At 48.6% G+C, this 19,250-nt stretch overlaps 1 protein-coding gene across 11 annotated transcripts in view; it reads right to left on the bottom strand.

The window, feature by feature from the left end:
• Window positions 1–19,250, bottom strand: part of LOC126528887 (uncharacterized) — a 160,932-nt gene that overhangs the window by 56,258 nt on the left and 85,424 nt on the right. For all 11 annotated transcript variants that reach the window (XM_055069753.2, XM_072289826.1, XM_072289831.1 and 8 more), the window contains 2 exons: window positions 2,689–2,784; window positions 935–1,030 (listed from right to left, as the gene is read on the bottom strand). In XM_055069753.2, coding sequence (XP_054925728.2) covers window positions 935–1,030; window positions 2,689–2,784 — 192 coding nt within the window. The remainder of the gene's footprint in view (window positions 1–934; window positions 1,031–2,688; window positions 2,785–19,250) is intronic.

The raw sequence follows: 19,250 nt of genomic DNA, 5'->3' as shown, positions 1-19,250 counted from the left end.
GAAGGATGGTGGCCTGGTGTGGTGGCGTCTTCTCGCGCGCGCAAGAGCAGAAGTGGAAAGATGTGCGCGCGCTCGGGCGGAGGGGAGGGCAGAGCGCGCGTCTGCGTTTCTACTCCGGCCGCGGCATCGCTCGTCCCATTTTTGAGGCAATCTAATTTAATTATGGGGTTTTACGTGCCAAAACCACTTTCTTATTGTGAAGCACGCCCGTAGTGGAGGACTCTGGAATTTTCGACCACGTGGGGCTCTTTAACGTGCACCTAAATCTAAGTACACGGGTGTTTTCGCATTTCGCCCCCATCGAAATGCGGCTGCCGTGGCCGGGATTTGATCCCGCGACCTCGTGCTCTGCAGCCCAACATCATAGACACTGAGCAACCACGGCGGGTTGAGGCAATCTTCGGTGGGTTCGAAGACTAGTTAAAGCCGATGGCTTCGTGTGCGCTGTGTTCTGGCGCGACTAGTTCGCTTTGAAGCGAGAGGCAGAATGAAGGGCAATTCGCTCGCCGCTGTTGCCGCTCCATCACGTCAGCGTTCTGACTGTGAGTATCCGCGGTCATCGAGTGAAATGTGTTCGTGTGTGCTTGTGCGCGCGACACCATGCTTGTTAATTTAACTACAAATTGAATGTTTACGGCAGTTGGTACGCCGATAGAACTGCTAAGGTTACTGTGTATAGCTGTCTAATAATTTGCTATCGCAATCAACACTTCCCTTTCCGGTGGTACTGCAGCTTTTTTTCCTTAGCCGAGGGTAAATGCTGCATTCAGAGCTCTGTTCAAGATTTTTATGTTGCTGTCACTTGTCGGTATATTCAAAAGTAAGCTTCGTATCCACATGGAAACACGTGTCTGAAAGTTGTAATTTCAGTACGGAAGGAGTGTAAGCAGTCACGGCAGGCTGCATTCGAATATATATATATATAATTACTTACAGACGCAAAGGGCGATACCGGCGCTGAAGTCGCAGTATTTCCCCCTTTCCTGGCATTCCTTCTTCTCTTCTTCATTGCAGGTGGTGCGCTGGTTATCTGGTACGAGAGAAAAAAGGTGGAAGTCGTGTAGTCCAAAACTATGGTCTTGCAAGTTACAAACAACTCAGACTCAGAGCCTGGCGGTTTCACTGGTATATGCAGCTTGTGCAGCCTCCCAGATTTTAACAACATCGTGCGAGCATCTGCCACGCCGTTTGTCAGCTGCTTATAATGACGAGAAGCGGCGAGATAGGCAATTGTACGTTGTACGCACAAGTGCATCAAGGACTCTCCAGTCCGAGTGTCGTCTGCTACACGCTTCCCTTCAACAGTGCACGCGCCTTGCTTTTGTCTGTGAAGCCCCGTCGTTCGCAAATATCTTGTGTGTGCTGATAAATTTTCTTAAGTTCATTAATCTCAATTCTATGGCACATGCGTGAGTCCAGTAATTCGAAACCACAATGGAAAGCGTATCGTAGACAACCAACCGTTTTGGTCGGGCGTTCTGCTTCGCGCAGATTCTTTGCAAAGTGTACCGACGCAGACAACCCTGGCAGGACGTGTGTCCTCCGAAGTAAACAGCGTAGAAGACGACGGCCGCACTGGAGCATGCTTTGCTCGCACTATCGCCAATCTCGCCGTTATAGAGTTCAAACATGCCTTGCGGAGGCTGTACGCATAGGATCGCGAAAGATGGACGATACTTGCGCACAGTACACAGTTTCTTATGGTTTTATTTCTTAAAAAAACGAACCACTCTTGCGGTTAACTTGCGTCGCGTGTCGGAAGTGCCCGGTGGCAAGGGGTGTAGAAGGGCGATGGAGTTTAGGGAGCGCTACATTTCTGGGCGAAGCTAATTTCACAGGAAATCCCTCTACCGCCTCAATATAAATCCTCTTTAACTCCCTCCAACTGGGGGATGTGGAGAGGAATTTGCTGTGAAATTAGCTTCGCCCTAGATTTTATGGCCACTATGCTAAATGACCAAGTATGTACGTTTGTTGTCGAAGCCGTACGAAAGGCCATGGCAGAGGGCCACCGCTCATATGTCCTGTCCTCCACTTTTAACGCCTACTGCCCAAGCTATTTTGTTGAGTTCTCAACCTGTGCCTTTTTCGGAGATTTACGTAGCTATTTATTTATTTTAAATATTTCAGGCCTGTACGCAATACAAAGCGCAGGGGACATTGCGAACACTTCAGCAAAGATATGACACAATCGAAGCAATTTTAGAAATAAAGAAACCGTCAATCAAGTGGAGTAACCAATAGTGACATACACTGTGAGGCAGCTATGATAAAATAAATATTACCGAATATAGGCCGCTAAGTTAGCTATTATATGGTAATGAGGAGTTTTCGGGCAATGAACAATAAAGGTCACTTGATTCATCAACACATTACATACCATAATATACTCTGCACTACCGTGCATTTCAGATTGCTTTTGACTGAAGAAAAACCTCTTCGAGAATGCGTTTCCTTCGTGGACACTTTGAATTGGCAAGATATTAGCTGTACAGGGCTTTTATTTCACTATGCAAAAAATTGTCAGAAAATATTTTTTTTGGGGAACCTTCATGAAGATGCAAGAAAGGCGGTTAGGAACAGAAGCAGCAGAGAACGCTCGCGAGTATCTGGCATTCTCTTCTACCCCGGTTTCTCATGGAACTAGCAGTTCGCGATTGTAACAGATTCTTCAGACTGGTTTCTTACCAACGCACGTGGCCGCATGGGCAGTGAAGTCGCATTCTTTTTTAGTTGCCTGGCACGCTTCGTGCTCCTTCTTTTTGCACTTGTTGCGAGTTGGATCTACGAGAGAGAGTGATAGGAAAAGAAGGATAAGGGAAGACTATACGAGGGCAAAGTTTAGGTAGACCACATTACAATACTACTGCGCACTGCTGAACCGTAACTTGCGTCTTTCTACGCCGTGTGTTAAAGAAACTAGCTTATCTAACACTCGTGCGTTCCAGACATGGAATACGCAGGTACACCCGGCCACAAAATATTACGGACCATGAAATTTGAGAAAAAGCTGAATATCTCCGCAACCTCACAACGCAGCCTGGTATTTGCATTTCGGGCATCGGCTAGAATACGTTAAGAACATTATCGTATACTGTTCTACTGGATACTGCTACAGGCTGCTTGGAAATTTAACGTTTTGTGCGATCCCGTGGTCCGTAAACTTTTGTGGCCGGGTGTACATGATGGGAACCACATCTTTCTAACCTGTCTAAATCTCTTGAATCTATTAAGAACCACACAGCTATCGATTTCTTTTAAAAGTGCAAGTATATGGCGCAGCTAGGTATACTTATAAAGCACGTTTCTGCTGGCGCGCATATTGTGAAAATTAAGTACAGAGTTGGCGCAATAAAAACAAAGATTACCTACATGCTACTCAGCATCGGGGTAGGGGAAGGATGATTGACAGGCCCTAAGATGGCAAGATGACTGCAGAAAAGACGCAAAATGTGGACTTGGTGTGATGAAGTGTGACACGATATGAGGAATAAGTTTTGTCATATTATTGTGCAAGACGCATGGCCCAGAGTTCGTCGAGCAACAAGGAAGCACCGCATACAAGCAGACCGCGAATGTTTTGCGGGCAGTCTACGTTCATAAACGTGATTTTCTTCGAAGTTAACTACGGCCGATAGTGTTCCTGGTATATACCTACTAACGCCCTACTAAAGCTTAAGTGTCCAGTACACTGTTCGTCATGATACGCCTACAATACGCAGTTCTATTTTGTGCTTATGCGACATGAATACCAGTGAATAAGTGTTCTCTCTCCATGTTAAAACTACTGCTAAAAATTTCTGGCATAACCTATCTATCTCAATATGACTGCGATTAGCACTGAAATAGTGTAGAGACACACCTTATTACCGCCTCAGAGACGCGTCATATATGAGGCGTATATGCCACACAGCTCCTCTCTAACGCTTCGATGATGATGATTTATTGGCATCATCTTTGAAATGGGGCGTCACAAATAGTCACCCCCACCCGAATGCAACCGCCCCATTTTAAGATTAACTACTTACAGGAGTTAATCACGTATGCTATACAAGCTTTTCATCCTAGCATTTTTGTATACATCTCCTTATTAATTTATTCTTCCTCAAAACACATCTGTCTACCTTGTACCACTAACTAAGCTTCCAATGAATCCGGCCGTATTAATCCCTTCCCTACTTTTTTTATCACCAGTACTGTAAGCGTCTCCTGCTTAACTTGAGTGCTGACCAGTTGATGCTTCCGTCCAGTTTAAATCTAAGTGCTTCTCGAGTGTGTATGTTGTCTACGGGTCTCAGTGGGGGAATACGTTCGCATTTAATTAAGATGTGCTGAGTACGTGTTCTCCGGATTTTCGCTACAGCAGACACATGCTTCATCTTGTTGCAAATATTTGCTCTTGTATGTTTTTGTCCTTAAGCAACTAGCTCGAGCCTCAACTAGCAAGGCATGCATTGCCCTTTGTGTTATCGTACAGAGTTCCCTATCTAATTCCTTCCTATTCTTGGAAATCTCCACGGTCTTTTTTGTTTCAATTTCCTGCATCCATTTCGCTGTCTCTGTTTCTGTCATTACATTTTTGATGACTCCTGGTTGCCTATTCATACTTCCAATTACGCTGTACTTGGTTGCCAACTTGGGTGCGAAACAGCCGCTAAATTCCCATTGGCTGCGACGCCACCCACGAGCGTGTCTCGGCAAAGCAGAATGGGTGAAAGGGTTCACCTGTTGCCACCATGAAACCAGACAGAATCGGTTCCTGTTATCCCGTCACTATAGTGTTATGGCAATAGTATTGGGCTCTTAACAATAGTCGGTTCCTTTTTGACATCGTGGCATCTCGCACAGAGCCACAGCGCCAGGCCTGTAACGAGGCAGTTTCCTGACCCCACCACCGGCAGGACATGGACACCAATGCTTGCGATGTGGATTGCCAGTGGTAGACTTGCGGCATGCAGTCTGAGAGCAGGACAGTTTGCGACAGTTGTAAGCAGAGAGCCAAAGCCAAGTTGTCGACTCGAATATGGCCATGCAGCCTCCTCGGAGAGATCCGATATGTCCTATATATAACCGAAATGCTAAATGACGTGGGCAGAATTAGTTCGTTCGCCGCGCGCTTGACAACAGCACTGCTGCGGCATGCGAATGGGGCGCGGGGCTGCTTTTTTAAAATATTACGTTAATGCGATTAGCATTGAAATAATATAGTGACACCTTATTGCCGCCTCAAAGACGCGTCTTGTATGAGGCGTGTATGCAACACTTCCTTGATGCTTTGATGATGGTGCTTTACTGGCATCACCTTTGAACCAGGGGGTGACAAATAGTCACCCCCCCACGAATGCAACTGCCCCATTGTAATATCTACTACTTGCACGAGTTAATCAAATATGTTGTACAAGCTTGTATTTCTAGCAACTTGGTATACTCCTCCTGAAGCTTTTTTTTCTTCCTCAAAACATATCGGTGTACCTTGTACCGCTAGCTAAGCTTGTGACGGATCTGGTCTTATTAATCTCTTCGCTGCTTTTTTCCACTAATACTGTAACTGTCTCCTGCTTATCTCGACTGCTGACCGGTTGATGCTTCCATTCAGTTTACATCCAAGTGCTTCTCGAACGTGTTCAATAACTACGGGTTTCAGTGGGTGAATACGTTCGCATTACATTAGGATGTGCTGAGTGGTCTCTTGATTTTTGCTGGAGTGGACGCATGTCTCATCTTGTTAAGAATATTTGCTCCGATATATTTTTGTTTGTCCTTAAACAACGAGCTAGGACCTCAACTAGAAGGTATTCATTGCCTTTGTATTATCGTACAGAATTCCCCTTCTAATTCCTCCTTATTCTTGTGAGTCTCGGTGGTCTTGTTTGTTCCCATTTTCTGCATCCACTTCACTGTCTCTGTTCCTCTCACTATATTTTTGATGACTCCTGGTCGTCTATTTTCACTTTCAATTACTGTGTATTTATTGCCAACCTGGGTGCGAAACAGCGGGTAAATTCCCATTCGCTGCTACGCCACCTCACGAGCGTGCCTCGACAAAGCAGAATGGGTGACAGGGTTCATCTGCTGCCACCACGAAACCAGACAGAATGGGCTGCTGTTATCCCGTCACTATAGTGTTATGGCAATAGTGTTGGGGACCTTCACAATAGTCAGTTCCTTTTTGACATCGCCGAATCTCGCACAGAGCCACAGCTCCAGGCCTGTACCGGTGCGGTTTCCTGGCCCCACCACTAGCGGGCGCTGACTTGCGAACGGCCTTAATTGCTCGCTGCTTGCGACGTGGATTGCCACCGGTAGACTTGCGGCATGCAGGCTGAGAGCAGGACAGTTTGCAACAGCGGTAAGCAAAGTGCCAAAACCAAGTTGCCGTATCCAATATAGCCATGAATGTAGCACCCACCTCGAAGAGATTCGATATGTCGTATCTATAACCGAAATGGAAATTACACGGGCAAGATTAGTTCGTTCGCCGTGCACTAGACAGCAGCACTGCTGCGGCAGGCAAATGGGGCGCGGGGCTGCTTTGTTTAAAATATTGCGTAGGCTTTCTTTTGAATGCTGAGAAGAATCACGGAATGGATAACCTGCGTTAGACAATTCGTTCTTAAAAAGTTTGCGCCCATTAGAGCTTTTCCTGAAACAATAATCGTCATCAGCCTTGCTTGCGTTTCCTTTCTTAAAAACTTCGCTTGCTACTTTCCTATAGAAAATGCAATGACATGTTGATGACATGCATGCCATTCGTAACCTGGAAGTACCGGGCGCACACCGTTTAAAAAGGAAAGGTGCGCAAGACAGATGACCATTGTTGTAGAACAAGATAAGCCTGAAAGGGTGCAAGCTTAGAGTGTCGAAATCGATATCAACACGCGTACGTTGACTATAATCGATGCTAGAATTCAGACTTCCACCCTTCTTCACTAAGACTACAGCGAGGTGCCTTTGGGATATTCTAAAGGGCTGGATGATTTCATTACGCAGCATTTAGTCAAGTTGTTTTATAACTTCTCATTCTAGTGTGAAAAGCCGGTAGGGGCACTGAGTGAGTAGTCGAGCACATTCTTCGGTGATTATGTGGTGGTTAGAAATTGGTGTTTGTTGAATCTTTGGTGACGCTGTGTAGCAGTCCTTGCACTGTTGTAGAAGACTTCGATGCTGTTCCTGTTTACACATCGGAAGAATTCGATTGTTCAGGGAAGTGGCCGTCGAAGTAGATGTGGTAGAATCCGAGAGGGCAAACATATTACTAGTTTCAACACTTTCTATGTATGCGATCTTTGTGCTCTTGTTCAGCTGTATAAATTTCTGGCTGAAACTTGTCACCATTACCCGAGATTTATCCTTCATGGAATTGAATGATTCCTCTTGCGGTGCCAAGTTCGCCGTCGAGCAGCTGGTGGTCACTACTCTCAGCGATTGCTTCTATTTCTTTTACTGCTTCTGTACCAACAGAAATCAGGATGCTGGCACGAGGTGGAGTATTGACTTGGTGTTCAAATACACTCAAGGCATGTTCATTGAGGGTCCTATCCGGTGGTATCGCTATGTCTATAGACAAAGTTACTGATTTAGACTTTAAGTCGATGACTGCACTGTGCTGACTAAAGAAGTCCATGCCGGGAATTACTGCCTGTGAGCATTGTTGGTGGATAAGCAAAACTATTTATGTAGTCTTACGTGCCAAAATCACAATCTGATTAAGAGGCACGCCATAGTGGGGGACTCCGGAAATTTGAACAACCTAGGGTTCTTTCATATACACCTAAATCTAAATACAGGGGTGTTTTCACATTTCGCCTCCATTGAAATGCGGTGGCCCTGGCCGGGATTTGATCCCACGAACTCGTGCTTGGCAGCCTAATACGGAGGATAACAATCGATACAGGGTAAGTATGTTTATGAACTGTGACTCTTTCTATTAAGATGCCAATCGGTGCTTTAGGTGTCCTCGCGCCATTCTAATTTGGGGAACTTCCCATGTATTTACTTTCTTCAACTCAGCAGCAAAGGATCCATTTATGATGGAATAGTCAGATCCTGTGTGTGTTAAAGCGATGGTTGCATGGCCGTCAAGAAGCACGTCGAAGTCTGTGGTGTTTCCTTTGTGTTGCACTGGAGATATGCCGTGGCGTTGGATCATGGCTGCATCGCATTGTCCCAGTGATGTTACATCCTGTCATCAACTTTTCCTTAGGCGGCATTTCCTTGTACTTGAGGCTTCATTCGGGTAGCGGCGTGTCGTCGCTACATCATCGGAATGGTTCTTGCGGCATCTTCGTCGGCGGCAGAGAATTTTCAGAATTTCGACGAATACAACCATAGCCTCTATCGGTTGCTACTTTCAGTTTTCCAGATATGGGCTGAAAGACTGACCACGGGTCGGGTAAGTGCACTGCCGGCGCTATCAGGAGAGAGCGTCCTGGTGATGGCGAACGTGAGGGCCGTCAAGGTGTCCATTGAGTGATGGCGAGGTAGTCCGCGATATCACGATGCCGTTCGCCTGCATTGGACGCTGCACGTTGACGGCGAGCCTTTGTAGCCCCCATGGCGCGGTATGGGCAATGGCGGTAGACATGGCCCGTTTTTCCGCAGTGATTGCATAGCGGGTGGTTGTCGGTAGTGCGTCTTTTTTTGGGGTGCTGCGCGAGCTGACATACAGGGGCTGGCGACGGAATCACGGCGTGGCGGTGATACATTCTCGACCGGGTGCGATGGGTATTCACCACAAGCATCAGGAAACGACAACGAAGACGGGAATCGTGATGATGAAAAACATGAAAATAATCTTAACTTCATTGGTACATAGTTATGACTATCTGAATTTCGAGCAATTCTACCTAATAGGGCGGCCAGGGCGGCCTTAAATAACCCCTCGCGGTAGTCCATGTCTCCTCGAGAAGCTTGGGGCACTTGTGGAAGTGTCAGTGCCTTTGTCAGATAGTGAAGTCAACGACCTCTTCCCCTTCGCGTCTTCTCTGGGTCCTCCCCTTTGTGTCTGTTCAGGACATACACGTGTGACACTTTTTTGGTGGAACAGGGCAATTATTTCGACAGGAAAGTCCGCTTGAATGTTTCCCATACTTGAGAGGTCGAAGTCGAAGCTTATCATAACAGCTGTTTGTTCCAAGTAATGCCAGATGACACCTGGAAATAAACCACGCCAAGCCCAAGGCACAATAAACAGAAGACGCCCAACCAATCATGAGAACTGCCAGGTTCACACGTTCTTCACATAAAACCTTATCAGAATCGTACCTGCAGCCCTCGTTCGAGATTCCCTAGAAATAACAAAAGGAGAAAACTAAACTTCAATGTGTATTTTGACCGACCTAATGCCTAACGATTTTTTTAGAAAGCCACGGTTAGTGAGAAACTGAGAGCGCATTGAAACACAGCAATAAAGGGGTTAATCATACATTCAAAACAGAAACACAAAATGCATTCGAAGAAAAAGAAAAGAACGAAAAGGGGCCCTTTTTCACATTGTGCTTCATACAGCGAAGCTACGGCTGAGGTCATCCGCGATCGGATTGTCGCGTCCTTTCCAGTACCCGACATCAAAGCTCATGCACATGTCACGTACAGCTATGCAGCTCTTGCAGGCTCCAGTGGAGCAGTCTGCCATTGCCCAGGGAGATATTTCTAAACCACGTCGAAGGACAATGATCAGTTTTCACTATGAACCGTGATCCGGCCAGATAACATTGGAGCTTGTGTATTGCCCATACCAAGCAAGCGCACTCCTTTTCTGAAGTACTATAGACCAGTTCGCCGACGGTCAGCTTCCGGCTTACGAAGACTACCCTGTTGTTCGTCCCCGATTTCATTTTTTCTGACTGAGCACCGCGCCCATACCTCGATCACTTGCGTTGCATTGCAAAGTAAAAGGAAGATCATACACAGGAGCTCTAAAGACCGGTTTATCGGCTAATGTGGCCTTTAACTTGAAAAAAGAAGAGATGCTTTTTTGCTCGTTGCACAGAAGGTCCACTGATTCATTCTTTTGTAAACTGTGCATGATGGACTCGCGATCTCAGAAAATTTACAGATAAATGATGATAATAACCAGTTAGTCCCAAAAAGGAACGGACATCTGTTTTCGTCACGGGTTTTGGGTAATCTGATATGGCGGCTACTTTTATCTTAAGGGGGCGCCTGTGGCCACGTCCGACTTTGTGGCCTAAGTAGCTAACTTCGGCTGTTCCTAGTTGACATTTTACGCCCTTCAGGGCCAAACCGGCCACACGCAAGCTCTTCAGCGTCTTCTTAAGGTGCTGCAAATAATCCTCCCAAGTTTGAGAAGACTGTGGTGTCATCTAAGTAGAGAAGCGTGTAGTCCTACGTTGCTTTCGGAACCCGGTCTATAAGTCGTGAGAAACAGAACGGAGCGTTTCTTAATCCGAAGGTGAAGCCAAGAGGCCGAAAGGTATCTAGAGAGGATGTTAAATTGGCATAATAGCTAGCTTGCTCTGTCAATGGTACCTGCCAGTAACCCCTGGTTCTAGCGTAGACACACATATGCTGTAGAAGTCTAGCGTAGACACGCATTCTGCCGTGCTGATGGTCTTTACCCACTCTTGCAGATTAGGAATAAGCTAATTCTGATCTTTGGTTATGGCGTTTAGCTTGCGGCAATCGATACAAGGAACGGGACTTATCCCCTGAGCCTCAACCAGAATTAGTGGGGACGTGTACTCACTCTCGGAGGGAACAATTAAACGCAGCTCTAACATCCTCTGGATGTCGGTTACCAAAATTTCCCTGTACCTAGGTGAAAAACGGTAGCGCCTGCACTGAATGGGCGCGTCCGATAGCAATTTAATATCCCGCTCTATCAAGCCAGTTCTACCTGGCCGATAAAAAAACAGGATAAAAAAAAACTTCGAAGCTACCCGCAAGCTCTCGCAGTTCGCTTCGCCGGGGTAGATATAAACTTGGGTCTCCGCCTATGTCCGCGTAAACTTTAGCAAGTGGAAGTTCTGTTGACGGCAATGGATAAGCAAATTCTTTTCCACTTCGGGCATATTTAGTGCACGATGAACTATGGCTTCGCGCTCTCGATATGGCTTTATTAAGCTCGTGTGGTAGATCCTCAGCTTTTCACATCTGCCTAGTAATTTGATGGCATAGTTAATGTCTGAGAGCTTCTCTATGACTTCCGCAGGTCCTTCCCAAACGACGTTCTAGTTTGTTTTTGGGGACGCCGTTAGTAAAGGTACCCCATCTCCTACAGTGAAAGTGCACTTCCGAGCGTTCCTATTGTAGTATACTTTATCCTTTCTCTGGGCGGATTTCATGTTTGCTTCCACCAGCTCTTGACAATATTGCAACTGCTCTAGCAGTTCTAATACGCACTAAACAACTGTAGGATCATATCCACGCCCTTCCCATGCGTCGCGCACCATTTGAAGAGGAGATCGAAGCGACCTACCATAACGGGCTCGGCTGAGCTGAACCCTGTGTCTTCATGCGGCACCGACCGCAAGGCAAACATAGCGGCCTAAGCGCGCCGCCCAGTCCTTTTTTGCTCGTAACACAAAGCCCGCAGTACCCTTTCCAACACGGAGTGCCATGCTTCTACACTGTTGCTCTGTGGATGTTGCACTAAACTGCGAATTATGCGAATGCCGCAACTTTCTAGGAACATGTTAGAAAGGGCTCTGGTGAACACGCTGACCTCATCGCTTTGCAGCTCAGATGGGAAACCTAATCAGGAGAATACCGAGAGTAAGGCTTCAGCTACCTCGATGAATTGATTTCTTTTAAGAGAAAAGGCCTCCGGAACCTTGGTTGTGGGGCAAATCATCGTGAAAATGTATTTGTGCCCTGAACAAGTGAAGGGAAGGGGTCCCATCACACCGACCACTAAGCACTTGAAGGGTTCAGTGATTACAACATCCAACTTCATAGGTACTTTCCTAGTTTCGTGTAGCTTCCCCACTTTCTGACAAGCCTCAAACGTCTGGACATAATTCTGTACGTCTTTGAAGCATGCCGGCCAATAAAATTCTCGCAGTAACCTGTCTTTAGTCTTCTCTATGTCTAAATGACCCGCCCATTCATTGCCATGGCACAGCTTGAGGATTGGAGCTCTGTATTTTGAGGGAACAACGAACTGATCGTACTGTACTCCCATCGTTTCTTTGTACTGTTGGTACAAAAGACCACCACGGCACTGAAAAGTGAGGTGCTTTCAGGCTATCCCCTTTTCCTCCAGTTCTTTCAGCTTGTTGAGACATATATTGCCCCTTGTTCTGCGGCGAGTCCTTCTTTATCAACCCTCAGTAGGGCTAAAAACGTTACGAGTGTGGCAGTACCAAATTAGTCTCTAATTCCTCTTTTAACGCTTGCTGCGGTATTCCCTCTGACCCGGATTTGTCCTCGTTAGCGTTTTTCTCACTGCTTTCAGTACCTATGGGTAGTGTTTCCTGAGTGTCTATGTCATGAGGCATATTTTGGCTTTGTTGCCATGTTTTATCTTCACTGCTATCTCCCGATTTTTGGAACGCATGAGAGCTTGGGCCGTATGGTCGCCAAAGCTCAGGCCCTTCTTCAACAGCATCTCCGAGCGATTTCAAAGTATGTTGGGATAATGTTTGGACAGATATTGCGATACTGCGGCTTCAGTCAGCAATAGTTCGAAAGACACCTCAATCTTTACGCTGGCTATGGGCCGGATGCACACAGATCCCCGGTGAAATCCTCAGGTGTCACATACACAGGATGGACAATGGTCCTTTTCGCAGCTGAGTCCCTAAGTTCTTTGAGTGTAGCCTGTTTTTGAGGGCACAAGTTCACCTAATAAAACGCTAGCTTCGTAATTTCCAGTTGTGCTCCTTTATTCACCGTCAATACTAGTGACATCTGGTGGAGGTGCTTGAGCTTTTATCTGCCGAACGGCCCCGCAAAGCCGCGATCTGAGTCCGAGGACAACACCAACGCCGCCAAAGACCAGCGAGCTAGCCACTGGCAGCAAGGACTGCTACCGTAATACGGACCTCTTCCCGAGAAGACCAGAGGGATCAAGCCCAAGTCAGCAACCCCAATGGTTGCCCCGGCGTCCCCCATTCTGCTGCAACAAATTTGGAAGCCACCAACCTTCCATGGATCATCGTCTCAAGACCCAGAAACCTGGCTGGAGACCTATGAACGAACCGCGGCCTTCAACAACTAGGAATCCGACGACAAGCGCCGACAGGTCTTTTTCGCATTGGAAGATACTGTCAGGACGTGGTTCGTAAATAGAGAAGCCGCCTTAACGATGTGAGACCTCTTCTGAAGCGGCTTCCTGCAGATATTCACAAGCGTCGTACGCAGAGAACGAGCCCAAGCTCTACTAGAAACCCGAGTGCGGCTGCCCAATGAGACCATCGCGATCTTCACGGAGGAGATGAGCCATCTATTCCGCCACGTTGACACGGAAATGTCCGAGAAGAAAGTCCACCTACTCATGCGTCGTGTGAAGGAGGAACTTTTGGCCGGAGTTATACAAAGCCCACCGAAAGCCGTCGACGAGCTTCTTCACAAGGCCACCAGTATCGGGAACACATTAGAAATGCGGAACCGGCAATTCAATCGCCGCATGAACTGGACAAAGTACGCCGGAGTTCAGTCACTGGCCACCGACGTCCTGCGCGAGACTCTCAGAGTGGTCGTGTGGGAAGAGCTTGAAGCTGTTCCCTTCATCACAGCCTCAAGTGCCTTCGATTGCCGACGTCGTATGCGAGGAACTCCAACAATCACTCGGAGTACCTCAATCGCCGCAGCCTCAGCCGGAAACAATGACGTATGCCGTCGTAGCCCGCCATCACGTTCCCCCTCTGCACATGCACCAGGGCCCGGTTACGCCACTATTCGGTCGTCCACCACTGCTGCTGCCAGTACGCCAACCCATCGCCCGCGCAGCGTTACAAGGAAGACTGACGTTTGCCGTGCCCCCGGCCACCGTCCACTTTGATATCATTGCGGAGAAGCCGGCCACATCTACCGCCGATGTCCTTACCGCGAGATGGGACTGCGAGAGTACGCCATCAACGCACCGCGCCCACAGCGAGGTGAACGCCCACGTGACATCGCCGACTATACCTCGCCGCCGCTCAGAGAAGCTCTCGACGACCGTCCTGTTCGCCGTCACCAGGCCGCTACTTGTCCACCGCCGACCATACACTGGCCCAGCCCGGGGCCGGTCTGGGAACCCATATCCGGAAAACTAAAAGCAGCAACCGATGGAGGTGCGGTTGCTGTTCGTCTAACTGACGAAAATCCTCCGCCGCCGACGAAGACGCCGAAAAGACGGTCTCGACAATATATCAACGAGACACCGTCATCCACATACAGTTACTTGGTTCCCAGCGCACATGGGGACAGTGGAGGGAGCCCCGCGTAACCTCAACGAGGTGGCGCACAGGGAGGCACGAGGATTAGTGTGCCGTGTACTCCCTGAAGGGGCTGGATCTCCCGCTCCTGAGTACAGGGACCAACTGTTAACCTACAACGACATCACCAAGCACTATTACTTAGGGCGCAGGGCATTCCCGCTGCCACATCCTAAATTAAATAGGCCGCAGGCGGTTACATTAAGGCTTCTGCAGACACGAACGTACCCTAACCCGGTCATCATGAATAAAATTAATCCGGACTGCGGGGTTTCAGTCTATTGTAGTAAGTGGGGGGGTTTGCTCGATTTACAACACATGCTGTGGCGCTGCTTGGCGTTGGCCGGTGATGGCTCTCGAGGTGAACAGTGGTGGTAGCGCATGCTGCACAGTGAAGTGTTGGCGGACCAACTCAGGGCTGTCCAGAGGGCCCGTGTGATGGCAGAGGGGCTCGGCCTCTCTGTACCGACGTAGGAGCGGCCCGCATCAGTCCCAGACTGATCCCTCAGGACCAAAATAAAGTTTTTCACACCATACCATACCGTCATCCACACGAAGCCTAGAAGCAAAGAATACGCCGGCAAAAGAAGACCTGACGACGCGGCATTCCAGCCACACGTCACCACGACGCAGCCGTGATCTGACGCTGAGACCTAACTGCAATGCAAGACAAAGAATCACCGACCTCGATTTATTTCTCGATGGCCTTGCAGTCACTACGTTAACAGACACAGAAGCCGACTACTCCATGAGGACTGGACCCCTCGCCACTCATTTGAAGAAAGTTAAGACTGAATGGGAAGGCCCTCAAATCCGGACAGCTGGAGGACACCTTATAAAGCTGACTAGAATCTGCACGGCAAGAATTACGGTTCACGACCCGACCTACCGTGCCACCTTCGCTATCCGCCAGCAGTGTTCACGAGACGTCATTCTCGGCATGGACTTCCGGAACCAACACGGCACTGTCATCGGCCTTAAGTCAAAGTCCATACTGCTGTCGGAAGATCAAGCGGTACCGCCAGAGAGCTGTCATAGTCACCACGCTTTGACTGTTCTCGAAGATCCATTAAGCATCCCGCCTCGCTCCAGCATTATTTCCGTCGGCATCGAAACATCCGCAGACGTAGAAGGCGTCATCGATGGCGACCAACATCTACTGCCAAACGTGAAAATACGTCGCAAGAGCGATCGCTCGACTGCACTGAGGGAAGGCGAAAGTGTTGCTGACAAACTTCAGCCAGGAGTTCAAGCACATCAACAGGGGCACAACGATCGCATACATCGAGGAAATTGTGAAAACCAGCAATGCCTTTGTTCTGTTGAATTATGCCGCATCTACCTCGATGACCATATTTCCCAAAACAGACCTAGACACAAATCCAAGCCTGCCCATGATTAAGCAACGGCAGCTTAGAAGTCTGCTTCGACGATACAAAGACTGCTTTTTGACGTCATCGAGGATTCGACAAACACCAGTCGCAAAACATCGCATACTAACCGAAGAGTGCGCTCCACCACTCCTCCAGAGCCCTTACCGAGTTTCGACGTGAAGCCATAAGACAAGTCGACGAAATTCTGTGCGACGACATCATTCGGCCGTCGAAAAGCCCGTGGGCATTCCCTGTTGTCTTGGTGAAGAAAAAGGACGGAACCTTACGTTTCTGCGTCGATTATCGTCGACTGAACAAGATCATTAAAAAGGACATATACCCCCTAACACGGATAGACGACGCATTGGATTGGCTCTGCAACACTAAATACTTCTTCTCGATGTATCTCAAGCCTGGCTACTGGCACATAGAAGTCGACGAGAGAGATCGCTAAAAGACCGCCTTCATCACGCCAGACGGCCTCTGCGAGTTCAAGGTCATGCTGTTCGGACTGTGCTCGGCGCCTGCAACGTTCCATCGCGTCGTAGATACGGTGTTAGCAGAATTTAAGTTGCAGACCTGTCTTATTTGCTCAGATGATGTTGTCGTCTTTGCCAGAAATTTCGACGATCACCTTAGGTGGCTTGTGATTGTACTAGAGGCTATCAAGGCATCACGGCACACTCTGAAGCCGGAAAAGCACCGCTTCGCTTACGATGAGCTTCTGTTCCTAGCCACGTCATTAGCAAACCTGGAGTCCGCCCTGACCCGCAGAAGACAGCTGCCATCGCAAAGCTTTAGCAGCCCATCGACAAGAAGGCAGTGCGTAGATTCCTTGGCATGTGTGCCTACTACAGGCGCCTTGTCGAGGACTTTTCATGTATCGCTCAGCCGCTAACGCATCTAACTAAATGCAATGTCGAGTTCAAGTGGGAAACGCCGCAGGCCAACGTACTTCAAGAACTCAAACGACGTATGCAGTTGCCACTGGTACTTGCGCACTCCGACGAGGACGCCGATACAGAAGTCCACACTGATTCCAGTAGCCTAGGCCTCGGTGCTGCCATAGTCCAGACGAAAGACGGACTTGAACGGGTGATAGCTTAAGCTAGCCGTTCGCTGTCGAAAGCAGAAGGCAATTATTCTACGACCGAAAAGGAACGCCTCGATATCGCTTGGGCTACAGCAAAATCACGCCCTTACCTATATGGCAGGTAAGCGACCAGCACTTGTTGTGTTGGCTAGCGAACTTAAAGGACCCTTCAGGACGGTTGGCGCAGTGGAGCCTAAGAGTGCAAAAACATGATATCACTGTTACCTACAAGTCTGGACAAAGACACTCTAATGACTATTGTCTATCACGCGCCCCCATTGACCCGCCGCCACAAGATGATTACGATGACGACGCCTTCCTTGGAACAATAAGCGCGGAAGACTTCGCTGAACAGCAACGAGCATACGCGGAGCTGAAAGCCTCGTCAAGTATTTGGAAGGGCAGACTGACGTTGTCTGCAGGGCATTTAAGCGAGGATTGTCTTCGTTCTAGCTTCAAAATAACCAACTCATAAAGAACTTCTCACCAGTCCGCGCCAGCTACCTTCTTGTTCACTCAGCACTGCGTCCAGAAGTGCTGCACGCCCTACATGACGATCCGATGGCTGGGCACCTCGGATTCTTCTGGACGCTATCGAGGATACAGGAAAAGTGTTACTGGCCGCACTTGACTGCCGACGTCGCCCGTTCATGCTGACACTTTCAGTGACGCAAGACACCAGCAACACGGCTAGCGGGATTACTACAGCCGATCGAGCCTCCTTGCCGACCATTTCAGCAGATCGGGATAGTCTTGTCGGGACCCTTTTCGACGTCAACAGCGGGAAATAAATGGATCGTCGTGGCGACGGACTACCTCACCTGCTTAGCTGAAACGAAAGCTCTGCCGAAGGGTAGCGCAGCCGAAGTGGCGAAATTATTCGTCGAGAACATCCTGCTTCATCAAGACTCCCCAGGAGTCCTCATCACCGACAGAGGAAGAGCCTTTACAGCAGAGCTCCACCCAAGGCATTTTGCAGTACAGTCAGACAAGCCACAGGAGGACAACTGGCCGCCACCCGCAGACGAATGGTGTTATGGAGCGCCTCAATAAGACCCTCGCCGAAATCTAGTAATGTGGGTCGACGTCGAACACAAGACCTGGGATGCCGTCCTGCCGTACGTAACCTACGCTTACAATAGGGCGGTGCAAGAAACAACACAGATAGGCCGTTCAAGCGCGTTTACGGCAGGAAACCTACAACCATTATTGACGCCATGCTGCCGGACGTCACCGACGAAGAGAATCTTGACATCGCCACCCATCCAGGGCGCCGAAGAAGCCCGACAGCTCAGCCGCCTACAGATCAAGAACCAGCAGAGTACCGACAGCCGATACTACAACCTCCGACGACGCTACGTGATGTACCAGTCCGGTGACCGTGTTTTGATTTGGACCGCGATACCCCGACGAGGACTCAGTGCGAAACTATTGTGACGCCATTTTGGACTCTACAAGATCATCTGACGTATTGGTGCACTGGACTATGAGGTAGTGCCAGACGGCATTTCGCATTCACAGCGGCGTTGCGCACGATCTGGAGTGGTGCACGTGGTGCATATTAAGCCCTGTTACGCTCGCTGATCAACTTCCTTATTTTGTTGTTTCTTTGCTACGGGTGTTTTTGTTCATTGCTTTCGTTTGTTTGAAGCATCGGGTCGATGATTTTTAAGAGTGGGGGGGGGGGTATTGAAGCGTGTACTTGTTTGTCTTTATCGAGTGACCACGTTTCACCGCCTAACAAATGTTACCGCACAGCGCAGGACGCGGCTGCGTGTATCGGAAGTTTCTCGAATGTTATCGGTGGTTCTATCTGCTGCCTGTTGTCACGAACCTTGCGTAATCTGATTTCATGCATGAGTGACGCGAATCGTGTAGAACTTCCTGGAAGATGCGCGGGCAACAGCGATTACTCTGGACCTTCGATGACTGATGTATAAAAGGAGACGCGCTTGACCCGCTGTTCAGATTTTCGACGATCGCCGACCGTGTTCGTTGCTGCCGCCGTTCTTTGAGTGTAGCCTATTTTTGAGGGCACCAGTTCTCCCAATGAAACGCCAGTTTCGTCATTCCCAGTTTTGCGGCTTTGTTCACTTTCACTACTGCGTAACAAAATTTTGTGGCGTGCATTACGTCTTCTCAGTGGTCGTGGCTTCAGACAGAAGTTTTGCTACGGTATTGGGCTAATTTCCCCACAATCCCGGTGAAGAGTTCTTTCTTTACATCCCACGTCAAGCAGCGAACTTTCTACATGCGTTTTGGGGCGGAACAGGTGAGTCATCTCCTCCGTGAACGTGCTGCCGTTCTCGCTTGGTAGCTGCATGTGGGCTTCTAGCAGAGATTTCGTTCACTCTTTCCTTACGATACTCGTGAACGTCTGCAGGAAGCTGTCGTGAAATA

This window comes from Dermacentor andersoni, chromosome 8, assembly GCF_023375885.2.
Source record: "Dermacentor andersoni chromosome 8, qqDerAnde1_hic_scaffold, whole genome shotgun sequence".
Taxonomy (NCBI): Eukaryota; Metazoa; Arthropoda; class Arachnida; order Ixodida; family Ixodidae; genus Dermacentor; species Dermacentor andersoni.
This window is presented reverse-complemented; position numbering and strand designations above follow the sequence as displayed.